The sequence below is a fragment of the Bacillus rossius genome, chromosome 1, assembly GCF_032445375.1.
Source record: "Bacillus rossius redtenbacheri isolate Brsri chromosome 1, Brsri_v3, whole genome shotgun sequence".
In the NCBI taxonomy this organism is placed as follows: domain Eukaryota; kingdom Metazoa; phylum Arthropoda; class Insecta; order Phasmatodea; family Bacillidae; genus Bacillus; species Bacillus rossius.
The window spans coordinates 361,804,558-361,819,832 of NC_086330.1; the positions used below are offsets into that span (position 1 = coordinate 361,804,558).

The 15,275-nt window shown below is 36.0% G+C and overlaps 2 protein-coding genes across 6 annotated transcripts; one reads left to right on the forward strand and one right to left on the reverse strand.

Moving 5' to 3' along the window:
* Positions 1 to 925: 925 nt before the first annotated feature.
* Positions 926 to 6,774, reverse strand: LOC134528315 (proteasome subunit beta type-3). Its single transcript, XM_063361835.1, has 5 exons — positions 6,661 to 6,774; positions 4,483 to 4,599; positions 3,625 to 3,800; positions 2,225 to 2,497; positions 926 to 1,696 (listed from the first exon to the last, which is right to left on the reverse strand). The coding sequence occupies exons 1-5, from the start codon at positions 6,661 to 6,663 to the stop codon at positions 1,648 to 1,650; spliced, it is 618 nt and encodes a 205-aa protein (XP_063217905.1). The 5' UTR covers positions 6,664 to 6,774; the 3' UTR covers positions 926 to 1,647.
* Positions 6,775 to 7,106: 332 nt separating this feature from the next.
* Positions 7,107 to 11,953, forward strand: LOC134528317 (GPI transamidase component PIG-S). 5 transcript variants are annotated; one of them, XM_063361841.1, is made up of 2 exons: positions 7,107 to 7,224; positions 9,655 to 11,953. In XM_063361841.1, the coding sequence occupies exon 2, from the start codon at positions 9,678 to 9,680 to the stop codon at positions 11,367 to 11,369; it is 1,692 nt and encodes a 563-aa protein (XP_063217911.1). In that variant the 5' UTR covers positions 7,107 to 7,224; positions 9,655 to 9,677; the 3' UTR covers positions 11,370 to 11,953. The 5 variants fall into 5 exon arrangements, with proteins under 5 accessions (XP_063217911.1, XP_063217908.1, XP_063217909.1 ...); XM_063361838.1 differs by lacking the exon at positions 7,107 to 7,224 and adding an exon at positions 7,356 to 7,445; XM_063361839.1 differs by lacking the exon at positions 7,107 to 7,224 and adding an exon at positions 7,360 to 7,441.
* Positions 11,954 to 15,275: the final 3,322 nt, after the last annotated feature.

The window sequence follows — 15,275 nt, forward strand, 5'->3', positions numbered from 1 at the left end:
AGTAATCAAAATCAAGAGAAATCCAGCAGGTAGCTTTGCCTTAATTGCGTACCACACTAGACACTCGCAATAAGCTAAACGTAAACACGTTGCCACAAAAACCTTTATCTGCACCCTGCCGACAAAGGGACGTGGAATGGGGGTTGTTAAGCGCTGACAGCGGTCGACAGGAAGCACTCGGCAAGAGAAACGCAGCAACACGTTACTCACCACAAGAAACTTATTTTCTGTCTGTTTATCTTCGGATTTTCGGCAATTTTTTCACGGTTCCTCGAAATCGGGTTGTAATAGAGAGGTGGTCGCAATAAATGGGGTCGCAACAAAAAGGTTTTACTGTATTAAATAAAAATATATATATATCCAAGAAGAAAGCAAAGATACAGTTTATATAAATCTTGCACTTGAATTTTTGTTTAAATAATTGTGAATGTTATTTTGGTGGATTTTCTATTTCTAAAATCCTCTAAATACTTAGTGTTAGTAAGTAAACGTCATATTTCAACAAAAATGCAAGTTTTCATGAATGTGATTTGTTAGATCGCTATGACCAATCCGACACGTTTTAGGGCTGCAACTAACGGAGGTTTAAGTGACAAACATTCATTAAAAATAATTTAATTATAAATGTGCGTGTGTCCCAGACAAACTGCAAATTGTGAAAATAAGATGAATCAATTTACTGAAAGTCTACAAGACAGAATTGTTTATTTCTAAGTGTGAAGAAATAAATTTTGAGCAACAATTTTTAAAACCAGTGATAAATATCAATATCTGGATTCTACTGTACTCACTTGCTCCACATGAAACATTATAAACTATTTTTTTTTCTTGTATAAAACATGACTTTATGCTTAAAATAAATCACTTTCTGTTGCCTAAAAAGAAATTGATTTATTAAAAAAAGGGGAAATAAAAATACTGAAAATTCATCTTTGACTTCAGTTTTATGTGTCAACTCAATATGCGGCATGCACCTTTGTGTCATTTGAAATATAGACAATACATTCACCTTCAAAATGCCTGCACAATTTAACCTTGATACAGTGGTTGAACATTCAGCCAAGCAGTTACGTTTTTAGTTACGTCAACATTATACATTTGCAAAACATGGTTAAGGTAGATATATTTTTTCTATCTTTCAAAAAACATTGCATCAATTTCATATTATGAATCAATGCATTAATTTTTAAAAACTGATTCCACCAATCACTATTAGGCAGATGAAGTGTCCATCCTAAAATGGTTTTATTATTTTGTTTTACTTAATATATTGATAAATAGCTTTGGTAAGGTGAATCCAATATGTTCCAAGAACTATATTATACTTACGTATGTGTTGAGGGTTTCAATTAAAAAAACTGTAAAGAAAAGTATGGTGCAATTATTTGTTTATACTTGTGGCAAGCAATAAGTAATGCAATATAACATGCAGCACTATTTAGCTGAAGCAATTTTGTTGATATTTATTTTGACATGTCTGCAATAAAAATGATGTTTTACCCAACAGGCATTTGAACATTAATTTTCACATTTGAAAAAAAAAAAAATGTGTAGTGGCAATCAAAACTTACGAGGACAATTCTCAATTTTTTGTGAATAAAAAATGAAACACTTGGTTAGCACCACCTAATACTCTTTTCAATGCTGTTAGTCCATCCTTGTCTTCAGATGCCTGGTTGTAATCTTGTCTTTTTCTCTGTAACAAACACATATTTTCACAATAAATTAGTAATGATGTATGGTTCATTTATAAAATGTGCTTTAAGGACAATACCAATAAACAATGTTGGTGGAAATGAGCTGTTAGCATGAGGGAGAATGAAGAAAGTGGGAATGCGACGTTTCCACTTGATTGGTGCATGCATGTAAGTAGGGACACCTGTATTTCGCGATTTCATTTCATGTCAAGGTATTTCACAAAACACTGTAGCTTTTCCTAAGAGTCATGGCTCATGGCAAATTGTGAGGGTGCAGTAGTACGGTAACCACATTCTCATTGGCCCCGTCAAGAGCGGGACGACACCTCTCACCGACCTCAGCCAATAACCACAGGAGAAAGCTACAGTATTTTGTGAAATACCTTCACACGAAATGTATTCGCGAAATACAGGTGTCTCTACACATAAGTCACTAAGCACAAGGCGATGCTGAGTTTGTCAATGGATGTAGGCTACTGGGAGTATGTTTTAAGACAGGTTGATGCAGGGACGTTGAGAGGACTCACATGATGTGCACGACGGCACCCCAGCCCGAGATGGCGTCGCGGTCGCATGCATTGACCAGCGCCTGCGAGATCTTCTCGAACAGGTCGTCGGGGCTGAGGTCTGGCTCCCACAGCACCTCGCACATCCCGTACAGCTGCTCCGAGCACGTTCCCCCCACCACAAAGTCCTCCGGCTCGTTGATGCAGCCAATCAGGTCCATGTTGCACACGTAGGGCGTGAAGTCCACCGGGTCCAGCCCCGCTATCACCGGCTCCACGAAGTACGGTCCAAACCTTGCAGTAAACACGTCCAGCATCCAGTTTCTAAATGGTAACTCTCTACAAGTATAAAGTGATAGGTCTATTCCCATTTCTGTCGATTCAGAATCTGAAATTAGATTCTTGAAGAGTGCCTCAAATACAAATCTTAATTTTAAATTATCAAGCCGCCGCATCTATCTGGATTATGTATTTATTAAAAACTGTTACTGTTCAAAATTAAATTGTAAGTCCATTCTTGATAATACTGGCATTAGAATTCCCCAATTTAACAGCAGTTTAACTTCTACCTTATGTACATACCATAAAAAGAATGATATAATTTTTCGACTCATTTCTAATTTCAATAAAATTGATCATCTTAATCTGTGAAAGTGTGGCTAGTTAATACTGTAATGTCTATGTTTTGTATTTCTTTTTATGCATTTTATATTTTGATGCTTATTTTTAATAGTTATACTTATTTTAACTTTACTTGTTTGTTTGTATTTTGTTTGTATTGTTTATATGTTGTCCTTGTATATATGTGTTGTGCCCACCGCTAAAGCCCTCGGCTGTTGGTGGGCATGTTACAATATTAAATAAATAAATAAATAAATAAATAAAATTATAAATGAGTTAAACTTAAAAACCTGTTTTGAGAAAAAATTTTAAACCTCTTTATATATATAAAATCTTTTTCAGCAAAAACAATTCAGGAGCCAAATCATTCCATTTTTATTTTTATGAAGCTAGTTGCAAAAAACAAAACATTTTTAGATAGTTTTCTGTGCAGCAAAATAATACAGAAAAAGTAAACCACAGAAATGTTAGTGTTTGAATTTCTAAATTTTCCTCTCCTCTCAAACACCAATTCTTTTGAGTGATGATTATTCTATTCTAGGTATTCTAGGATTGGAGAATTCAATAAGTACAATTCTATTCCCTATACACATATTAGGTACTCTATTTGACAGGGAGTTACCTTAAAGAAGAATTATTTACAATTAATAAATTATAGAATGAATAGTAAACATCTTGAAATTACACTAACTGCATTACTTAGATAACATCACAAAAGATATAGAACTCAATGAGCACAAACAGAAAACCTTCTAAGTAAATTTTCTATTATGACAGAGTAATGCTACAACTTTGCTTACCGTCTTTCGTAGAGGAAGTTGGACACCATTGCTGCGAAAGTTTTGGGATGTATGTGTCGGTTTTCTTTGAGCTCGTACAAGTTCAAGCGGAATCGCAGCTTGCTGTGGCAGGTCTGCGTGTCCGTGGCCAGTCCCGGGAGACCGAGGTACATGCGCGGTCCCATTGGAAACATTTTCTAGAGATTAAAAAAAATAATACCTCAATCACAGTGGTCTCACAATATCTGGAACTAAATGACAGACAGGTGAAATGAATAATGATTATTACCAAAGGGTGGTAGTAATGGTGGATATATCAAAAATATGTTTTTTGTACATGCACGAAAATGAAACATTGCGATTGAAGCATGGTGGTACAGGGTCACTACTGTTGATAAACAAATACAGAATTTATGCTACAAAACCATAACTTCATTACAAGTATAAACACAGCGCTTAAAAGAAAAAAATAAATTTTCTCAGTTAGTTTATATGAAGCTCGATTGAAAAATAAAGCCTCCATGACCAAAGCTCTCCCCCTCACCAACCGAATACTTTTTCAAATTCTTGATTCTGAAAACCTAATGTGTCCTTTAAGCAATGCTCTAATTTCTTTTCCTCCAAGGTGTCTGTAGTCTGTAAAAAAAAAATTGTGAAAATCTGGTAAATAAATATGTTATGGCAATTGAGGCATTAATTTTCAATCAACTCTTGTACATTTAAAAAAAAAAAAATAAATAAATAAACCAACAACAACAACAACAACAACAACAACAACAACAACAAACCACTCCAACTACCCAAGCAACATAACACCAAGCTTAGAAAAAATTAATAATTAGTTTTATAGTACTAGTACTAGTGAATTTCTAACTTTACCTCAAAATCAGTAGATAATGTCTGGGCCTGAATACCGAATCTCTTGTCCGCTGCAATGGCGACACATTCCTTGCCCTTCATGGCCACCATGGCTCCTCCATTGTATGACAGGATCGACTAAACAAACAAAAACCTAGTGTCAGGTCTACAGACCTGACTACGCCAATCAGAACTGCAAACCACAAGACCGAAATACCCTTGCATGTAGTTTTCCACTTGGTACCTTGTGTTCCATTTACAATGAAACCCATGGTAAAATTCCTGAATATCTGCAATAAATAGTACCACCTTGTAACAAAAGTGGGCTTTTTTTTTTTTTTTTTTTTAAGTGGCTTTCATTTAAGCACAATAAGTAAACTTAAATAAATGTGACTTGCGACTATACATAATCGCTACAGGCTAATATTTTAATTACATGTAATTATATGGACCAATTCTAATATTGTTTCTGAACTACAGTCAAGTCTGAAATGATAAAATATAAATGTGTTAAGAAGCAAGGCACAGGCATATAAATAAATGTATTGTGTCTAGTGTAAGATAATCATTAGGCCAACTGAAGTGTTAATATATTACAGGCACTGCGAGAAATGTGATCGTTGGTATCATTTTTCAAAATATAGTGGTGTTGGTTAAATGGAATTACCTCGAAGCAATTGCAACGTGCACAAACTAAGGTTCCAAAAGATGGCACTCAAGGGATTGCACATGATAGGTACTATAGCTGATAGTATAAACAGAATGTTCAAATGATTTGAAAGAAAACCAAGGAAATAATGCAATTTCAAAATTTGATAAAAAATCAATCTTGTGTGATTTACCCACACATTTGTATTTATATTTAGCCCCCATATGCATAACCTCATCACAGATTGCATCAAGTGGGTCAAAAAATTGAGTGAATTAAAAATCAAAAGCTCTGTGATCAGTTTCACAAGGTAAACACCCTGGCATCTGATTGGCTAGACTGCCTGTCACATAACTGTTGACCTACAGTAGTTTGGCAGGGCTCAGCAGTAGACATAAGTAGTTGTTAATAATATTAGATTAAATTACTGTAATAAGTCTATGAACATAAAATTAAAATTCTCTAAATATAGATATAACAATTTACCTAATCGAAAACAAGTTACAAACTCACACCATCCAGGCATAACTCCAATGAAACTTGTCACTGAGGTGATATAAATAAAACCACAAATTATTTCTAAAAATTAGTTAATGCAATGCTATAACTATACTCCAAGATAATTAAGTAAATAATTAATAGTGATAGTACTTTGACACCTATTGCATGCCATTGGTATTACCCAAATCATGTTATGGAAACTGGTAAAATCCAAGTAAATTTTCCATAAAAACAATATACAAACAATTCAATTTTAGGCCCAAATATAATTCTATCGTTTATCACAAGCCAAAGAGGTAATTATTTTCTGAAGGGGTACCAATCTAAAAAAAAAAAAACCAAAATAGGATTTATCAGTTACTTATTTTATTTCTAAAAAAATACTGGAGCACATTCAGATATTTTTAAGAAATTTACATGTAATTAACCATTTTACGTTTACCTGGGTGGTATCGCAACCGTTGCCATGGTTGAGTCCAGCCACGTGCAAAAAAAAACAATTTTCGAGATAAAGGATGGTGTAAAATTATTGTAAATATTATCTGTAAATATTATCACCGACCTATTGTTTACATGACACTTGCTGCAACATAATCCTGTGGTTTTCCAGAGATCCTTACGAATACAGCATAGCCCAGACATTTCTGAAAGACAGGGATTTATTATGTAAGTACGTAACAACCGGGGTCAAAACTGTTTCCCACTCCTTTTTTTTTTTTTTTTTTTTTTTTTACGAATTTGGGGGTAGGGAGATATATCACGACCGGCATCCACTTTTGACATACCTATATATTAACAGCAGATTACTTAAAACCCTTAAAATGTGATTTCCACAAGTATCACCAAAAAAAATTGGCTGCTTTCAATTCTTATTGAACGTAAGACATACTTAAAAAGATATAATAAATCGAATTTAAGGTTATTTATTGGAAAGTTTTAAGCATTTAATATATAGGTAATATTCCCTTTTCTGTGTAAATTAGCATAAAAACTAAGAACCAGAATAAAGTAAAATTCCTTATAATAACTAAATGTTTAGTAAACGTTACCATCTTCCTGGAAATGTTCCTTGAAAATTGCTGTTTACTTCCACGATGAAACAGCAAACATGTGCATTGTCATTTACATTTCACCATTCATAAACGACATCGCAGCCAACAGCCCAAAGTTAAAACTTAAACCAGTAACATTGAAAAATTTAAAAATTAGCAATATCTGATGGTTATTGAAGGATTTTATTTCAAAATAATAACAAATTTGAAAGCCCCGCTGTCACAAAATTGAGGTCCTAAATTTTGCCATTGCCATTTGAAGTTTTAAAAAAATGTTAACCTAATGATTATATATTTTTTTGTTTTGCTACGTGATTTATAATTTTTTATTTTTCATTACTAGTTTATTAATATGTAATAATGTAACGTATTATGTATATATTTTTATTTTTTAAGGCGTGAACGCCATAAAGTAACTAAGGAAAGAACCCTAAATGTTACGAATCTAATTTTTTTCAGAGGTATTGTTATTTAAGTTGTTTAATGAGCCAACTTTCGTAGAACAGTTGGATGCGCACTGTCTTATGGTACGAGGGGTCCTGGGTTCTAGTCCCGGGTAAGGTATGTGTTTATGTGGTATTTGATTGCTAAATAAATAATATAGAGATCGCATGCGACAAAAATTAATCTTCTGTCGTGGGCTTTGCGCCGTAGGCTACTACCTCATCCAAAAAAAAAAAAAAAAAAAGGTTGTTTCTTGTTTATCAAGGAAAGTTGGCAACGGTTCCTAACCTAATACTTTGCAGTAGTGTTCTAAATTATTATTCAAATATAATTTGTAGGTAAACTTAATTAATTCTAATATATTTTAGTCTTTAGTTAAGGATTCTTGCTCCTGGACGTAAGTCAAATTCTAAGGTTAAAAAATATTTATTATTTGTGGTTACCAGTGGATCACATGCAAGGTAGTCTAGCATAAGCATCTGTCAGAAAGTTGTTAAGACAGTTAAGGCCCATCTAAAATTCCAGTGACACATTGTGTCCGACGGACACTGATTGCTGTTTGGCTGATTGGTCCATGTGACCCCTCCGACGTCATGGGTGGTGTGAGTGATGGTCCGAATACATTGGTCAACTTGAACTTTTTAACCCAATCTGTGCCCTTTGGTTCCATAGAACAATTCTCGTGATAATTGCTAGCCGACCTCCGTAGCGCAGTCGGATGCGCACCGGCTTGCGGTGCCAGGGGTTCTGGGTTCGAGTCCCGGGTAAGGCATGGGTATTAATTTACATACAGAGATTTGATTGCTAAGATATGATACAAGTTTCGAATAAGGACACATTACCCTATGGCCGTGGGCTTTAGGCTGTAGGCCACTATCAACTAAAAAAAAAAAAAAAAAAATTTGCTGTTTTCATTTCCAGGTTTCAAGGAGGTAAACATAAAATTACGGACGGTGTGGTAGGAAGCCAACAAGACCAAAACAAAATATTGTTCAGAGCTTACTCGTTTGCAGTCGGTGCTTGTTAAAGGCCTAAATACAAATTCATATTAGTGGCATTTTTAAAATTCATTATTAGTATTTACTTTGCCCTTACAGGCTAAATAAATATTATTGAATTCCCACAACTTTGCTAGCTAAATGAATATTTAAAACTTAGCTGTATACTAATTTACAATGTATCAAAATACTAAAAACAATCCAAAAAATTTATTTTGGTGCTATATATTTTCTGCACTCTGGTGACTACCTTCCAATCACTCAATCAGTGGATTTGAACATCGGATCGCCTATCACAATTGTAGACAGGGCAGTTTTCCGTGTGACAGTGTAATGTCATTCACATTAGGATAAGGATATGGACCTCCCACAGTATTTGATAGACGTGCGGATTATTGTGAATCGCTCGTCTTGTCGACGGACGAATCATTGTGAGTCCACTTTCCAGTTATTTTTTGGCCAAAAAAAATTGTGTATTTAAGTTGACGATCATTAAAGTTAAGCACTTATAAATTTTAAATTTTTTTTGCTCAGATATTACTAATGTATTGTCAGATTTACATACGTAATTTATTACACTTTTACAAATCAGGAAATTTTTGTACGAAACATCAAACCTAAAGATGTGTTCAAATATAAGTTAAAACCATTTAATGGAAGCAGCTAAACAAATAAATAAACTTAAAAATTTTATTTAATTTAGTAAAGTTTGCTGGCAATAGGTATCTTGCTAACATTTTGGATGTTTTTTTTATCTTTTTGTCCATCCGAAGTTAAAGCTTGGTAAGGTTTTGAGAACAGACGGATGAAATTTTCTGGGCCATCTGATTGGCTGCAGGTTATGTGATTGACAGGCAGACGAGCAGATCATTGTGAGTTCAGCTTGATTTTCTTTGATGATACCCTGTTCTGGTTGGGCTTGCACCCACCCTACCTCGCTTTGTGCCGTGGTGGCGTATAGAGTAATTTCTCACTTAACGTATGTATTTTGTTAGAATTTGTATAGAGTTTAGAAAGTGGATAAATTAAATTTGGTGATGCCACCAAAAATAAATTCTTTTCGTATTTCTTCTGCCGTGTTAGAACTTAATTTTGTGCTCTGCAGAGGAGTTGGTGTTGTCAGGTGATGGGGCAAGTTTGGATTAGAAAACTAACAAATTTTCATAGTTAAATAGGTTGAATAAGTTTAGCCTTTCTCGTAAATTGATTACTACCAGCCAAGCAATAACCTGAAAACACTTAATTCAATTGAGACTAAACTAGATGCAATATTACATTTATAAATAAAAAATTTTATATATATTTTTTACAACACTATTGTAAACCCATATAATTTAAACATTTATCCAACCTAAATAATTTCCCATTCTGCAAGTGTGAATTTAGTTCTTAAGTATAACTGGTAGATTTCTATATAGGCCCCTAACATATATCAGCCTAGCGGGTTGCGGTGACATGGTGATGATGATGATGATGATGATGATGATGATCAGTTTGCGATGCTTAAGTTATCATGAAAACAAGTTTTGGTGTGTTTGCTTTGTTCCAGAACACTTCATATATGTGAGTAAAATGGCAAAAAGTACACCAGATGTTGGCACTGAAGTGGTGGAGGGCAGTTACTCCCAACCACCTTCCTGCAAACAGAGGCCAGAGCGCTATGATCCTGAAGAAACTGAGAAGCACCGCATTGCAGCAGCAATTGCCTTTGTGGCCATCATGATTGTGGTTGGTCTCCCGCTGTGGTGGAAGACCACGGAAGTGTATCGGGTGTGGTTGCCGTACTCCAGGATAGAGGCCCTGAAAACTTTAGACGTTCGTATCGAGCTGAGAATATTTGTAGTGGGGTCAGATGAAGTCAGGGGTACTAAGTTAGCAGATGACTTACACAAGTTGTTTAATGACTCTCTTCTATTTAGAGCTAATATATCTGTGGAAACTAATGTGCGTGGTGTAGATAATGTGGCTATTTCAGAAGATTTTGACAGTGTAACCGTGAAACATACTGGTGTAGGAGAAATTTGCTTGTTGGAGGTAAAAAATTCTCCCAAATTAACACACAACAAAATATTGGTGGGGACGAAGCGGACAGTGTATTTTTCTCCTAACACTGAAGCATCGGAGCTGTACGAAGTTCTTCAGCGATGGTGGCTTAGAGAAGCGTCTCTCACCAGGATGATGAATGCCATGATAACACCGACAGAAGTTGACCAAGATGCCGCTGGTCGACGGAGGGTCCCGGCAGCTAAAGAATATGACATTTTAATAACAGCCATAAATAATGACCCGGAGAAGCTCCATCTCAAATGGAATCTGGCGAAAACTGTCCAAGATTACTTGGAACCATTTTTGTCTAAGTTGTCTTCACTAGCAACATTTAAAGTTAAATCTCAGTGGTTGTACTACGTGTCGCTGGAAGTCCACCCAAAGCTCGTGACACAGACTGCAACAATGGGCCAGCATTATGCCCTGGCTGAAGAGTTGTTGCCGCACATAATAACTCCCTTGGAGAAAAAGCTAGCATCGCACGTTTCTCAGAATCGATGTCTCAACTTTGTGGTCTACATTCCACCGTGCAGCGCTGCCCCTCTGCACATCTACAGGAAACAAGGAACGCGTGCTGCGACGACATTGGATGCATTCCTCTCGCCAAGATGGGGTGGAATCATGATTCACAACCCACCAAACAACATTTGTCAGGAGAGTGATGTTGTAGAGCCGGTAGTGGTGTCGCCAGACTCTCCTGCCATCATGAGCATTATATTGGAGCAGCTCAGACTCTTATTGGGTGTTCCTAAACGGGAGAAGATCCGGTCTGTTAACGTCGTGGCCGGTACAAGCCATCACCTGTCGGAATGGGAGTTGGACTTCCTGCTTCGGGTCAGGACGCTGGAACAGTTTACGTCTGCCAAGATCACTTTGCTATCGTTATCCCAGCTACTAGGCGAGATCAGCAACATCGTAATAAATGATGATGTTGGTGAATCTATTTACGACGCAGTTGATCAAGTGGAGAATGTTGCAGAGTTATTACAACTTGGCTATTTAGAAGATGCGTTCAACGCCTCTAAGAAAGCTTTCCTTTCCTCAGAGTCCGCATTTACGGATCCTTCATTGCTGGCATTGTTGTACTTCCCCGATGACCAGAAGTATGCCGTGTACATTCCACTTTTCTTACCAGTGATGATTCCAGTGTTTATGTCTCTCAAGAATATTTACAGATTCTTCAAAAACAGTAAGACTGTAAAAGTGAAAGATGACTGAACACAATAAGAAATAGTATGTTGGACAGTGTTTGCTGAATTTTAGATGGCTACTACAAATATAAAGACACTCTAGAGGCCTTGATGGTTAGTATGCCAGCCTCTAAGAGTGATTATTGTATAACACTCATTGGTTCATCCCTTGGATTTTGGCAACAGATTAACATGGCTGACGGTGACATTTGGAGTTATTTGAGGTTCTCTATTGTACCCCTCCAAAGCATTCCATCACTGCTATTATGAAAGGCCTCATTCCTTGACACCTTTTGATGCTCTTGGTGTTTGTGGGTTCCAGTTAGGACTGTGTCACATGTCAAAGTGGACACTGACATTTAAGGCATGTATGTTATGGATGGGTCTTACATTATTTTGGAATTTTGTTTGACATTTCCATGCCAACATGTCGAAAGCAATATCTGGATGCCACGCCAACATATTTAGGTTACACGGCAGATACAAAATGTGTTACGGCTAACATGTCAATGTTAACATTTAGTCTTTTATATTTTAAATTATTATGTTTTGAATACTGCACTATTAGGATGAAAAATAATTGAATAAATGTTTTGAGATTTTTAAAAAAAATACCATCTGTTCCAATAATAAATGGTTTAAAATATGCAGTGATTTAAATACCTAATAAAATCTTAAAGCCAAATTTTGCATGACAATATCGAGAAGACATGTAAAGACTGACATTGAAGATGGTCACTCCAGTCTTTTTCTATTAACAAATTACACAATGTGTAATTATGAAGTACTAAACCATTATTAAATTCTACCATTTATAGAGTGACAAATATACTGGGTGTCTACCGACCCTGGACAACCTGGAAATATCAGGGAATATTGTAGTCAGGGAAAAATCAGGGAATTTTTGTTTCGTAGGTTGTAGTTGGCAATACGTTTTTTGTTTATTGATCAGCTTGCATTGACGTAGCATCATGTGTATCCCCTCCCATTTTTATTATTGAACGGCAAATAATGAACAGTTCCCACGTCAATTTTCTTTTATTTATCATGTTTCGGAAGTGGCAACAAATCACTTGATTCAAACTGGTTCAAGCTGGTCTATTATTCTGCTGACGTGACGTGCTGCAGCATGTGCTTCCCACGTTCAGGTTATACCGACAGGTGCATTTAATTTTAAGTATCTATGGATGCCTTCAACGTAAACTGGACATTTTTGTTAGCTTTGAAAATACATATCACAGACACTTTGGTGAAGATTCGCCATCGTTGCTAGAAATTGGTAGCTGTGGGCTTCATACGGTCCATGGTGCTTTCAAAACTGGAATTTCTGCTACACAATGGGACGTTGTTAGTTTTTTGAGGCACAGTTACTATTTGTTTAAACACGTACCTGCAAGGAGGGCAGATTACATTAGAATAACTGGATCAGAGCTTTTTCCCAAGAAATGTTGTGCAATCAGATGGAATACTGCAGTTGTTGAGCGTGCCATGAAAACGTTACCCCACCTAATGAAATTTGTTAGTGAACTTTCTATTTCATCTTTCTCTTTCAGTGTAGTGAAAAGTGCTCTTGAAGATAATTTTCTAGAAGTAAAATTGACATTCTTCCACTTTTTGGCATCAGAGCTGGAATTGTTTCTCACAATGTTCCAAAGTGAAGCACCCATGGCACCTTTTCTCTATGATTTACTGGTAGACATTTTATTAGCTTTAGCAGGAAAGTTTTTGAAACCAGAGGTACTGAAGAGCTTTAGGGAGAAACGCAATGTATCTTGATTGGATGTAGATAACCAGGAAAATCTATTGACTGCTAACAATATCAAGTTGGGTTATGCAGTACGCCATGCCATCAAGAAAGAGAAAGTACCAGAAAAGTCTGTCCTGTTACAGAAAAATGATAGGACTTGTCTAAAGGTTATGGTAAAAAAACTTCAAAACAAAAGTCCCCTGAAGTACAATCTTACCAAGGGAATTTCCTGCTTATGTCCGTATGTGGCTTTAAATTCGGGTGTGAGGAAACAGCGTGTGAAGTACAGTTTAGAATGTTGTCTTCAAAACAGGTGGCTATCAGGACAAGAAGCTGATAACATTGAGTGATCATATCAGTTGGTATGTTCCTCGCAAGATTCTGCAGCACTGTTCTCGTCTTTTTCTTGAGAAGACGGGCGCCTTGATCACTTGTGGATGCTCATTCTTAAGGCACATACAGTAGCTGACAAAACAGGCTTTCTAAAGTTTGTGAGGATGGTGTTGGTACTTTCCCATGGAAATGCATCATTGGAAAGAGGATTTTCAGTGAATTCTAATCTGCTGACTGAAAACTTCCAGGAAGAAATACTGATCGCACAAAGACAGATGTATGACTTTGTTAACGTTCTGGAGGTGTAGAGCATGTTGATATCACCAAGCCCATGTTACAGTATGTAATAAATGCTAGTTGTAGGCGTAAGGAAGCCCTACAAACAAAACAAAAAGAAAAGGAAGCTACAGACAAGAAGAAGGCAGAAAAAAGAAGAGTTGAAGAGGAGATCAAGGCATTGCAGTTGAAGAAGGCTCGAATGTTGGATTTGGCTCGTTCTGAAGTAAGTGCAATAGACGCAAAAGTTGAGTCATTGCGAAATTGATGGAAGCTTCCTTTTACCATAGGCGTGCCTACAGGGGGGACCAGGTGGGCCATGCCCCCCCCCCCCCCCCCATGTAATCACTCAGATCAGCATTTTCTCTAATGCGTTCGTTAATATTCGTATATTCCTGGTACTGTGACACCCAAACTGTGTTTCAGTGTTGCAGCATGCTAATTAACAATATTTTTAAACATTTTATCGGTCTGGAAATACAGCCGCCTTAGTTTATTTAAAACATGAGGTCCCTTAAAATGGCAAAGAAAAAAAAAAGAGGTTTGTTAAAGTTCTGTTGTCTGAATTGCTGTGTTTGCATTCACTAAAAAGAAGTTCATTTCAAGGTAGATCTGGACCAAGCTATTGGAAATTCGAGGGGGGGAAATGTGTAAGTACACTTCAAACATTGTCTATGGAAAAAAAAACATATTTTCAAGATTGTTAAAATTATACGGATATAAATATTAACTAGTAAACATATCTCGTTGATACTGCACAAAAATATAAACAAGTGAATGAGTGAATAATGAGTGAATGCATTTAGGCTATTTAACATTCTAAATTCGGCTTCTGATTTAAAAATTTAGCAGCCCCCCCCCCCCCCCCCCCCATGGAAATGTCTGGGCACACCTATGTAAGGCTAATGTTTTTTGCAAAAGGAAGTGTGTAAAATATTTGTAGCAGCATGTTTTATTTTCCATCAATTGAGTCACTTTGGCCACGTCTTGAAGAAGGTTATTTTTTTTACTAATTTAAGTAAGTTGAAATAGGTACTTTGAATCCCGTCAATGTAATATTATGCAGTTTTTCAGTTTCTTGCAATGTCGTAATTGTGTTAAAGAAAACCTGGAAAAATTCAGTTTTAGACCTGGAAAACCTGGAAAAATCAGGGAATTTAATTTACTAGATCTGGTAGACACCCTGAATATAGTATATTCATTTATTAGCGTATTATGTGTGTCTGTATTTATCCGTAGTTCCCAGTTCTGTTTATTAAACAATATGTACATTCACATAAAAAATTGATGTATAGTTTTCTAAAGTTTTTTCCTTTAGTTGATGTAAAAATTCTATTTCTTAACCTGCCTGGCTTCTGGCACAAATTGTGTGTCGTTTATTAAAAGCACAGATATATGTAGTAACTACGATTTAAGAGCTCACTACGAAGCCGGTTATTTTCTTTGTCTTATAAGTGCTTGCTCTCAAGTTTGCTCAACAACCAAATCAGGAAAAAAAAATTGCCTGTGAGTGTGATTAAAGTAGAGAAATAAGGATGCCTTGGATTTTTAACAAAATGAAAATATAATTAGTTAGGT

What these genes read in the sequence shown, in the direction of transcription:
- LOC134528315 (XM_063361835.1), bottom strand. An exon ending in CATTATCTACTGATTTTGAG is followed by an intron (nt 3,801 to 4,482) that starts GTAAAGTTAGAA and finishes TTTAATCTCTAG; the next exon opens with AAAATGTTTCCAATGGGACC. An exon ending in AACTTCCTCTACGAAAGACG is followed by an intron (nt 2,498 to 3,624) that starts GTAAGCAAAGTT and finishes GTTTACTGCAAG; the next exon opens with GTTTGGACCGTACTTCGTGG.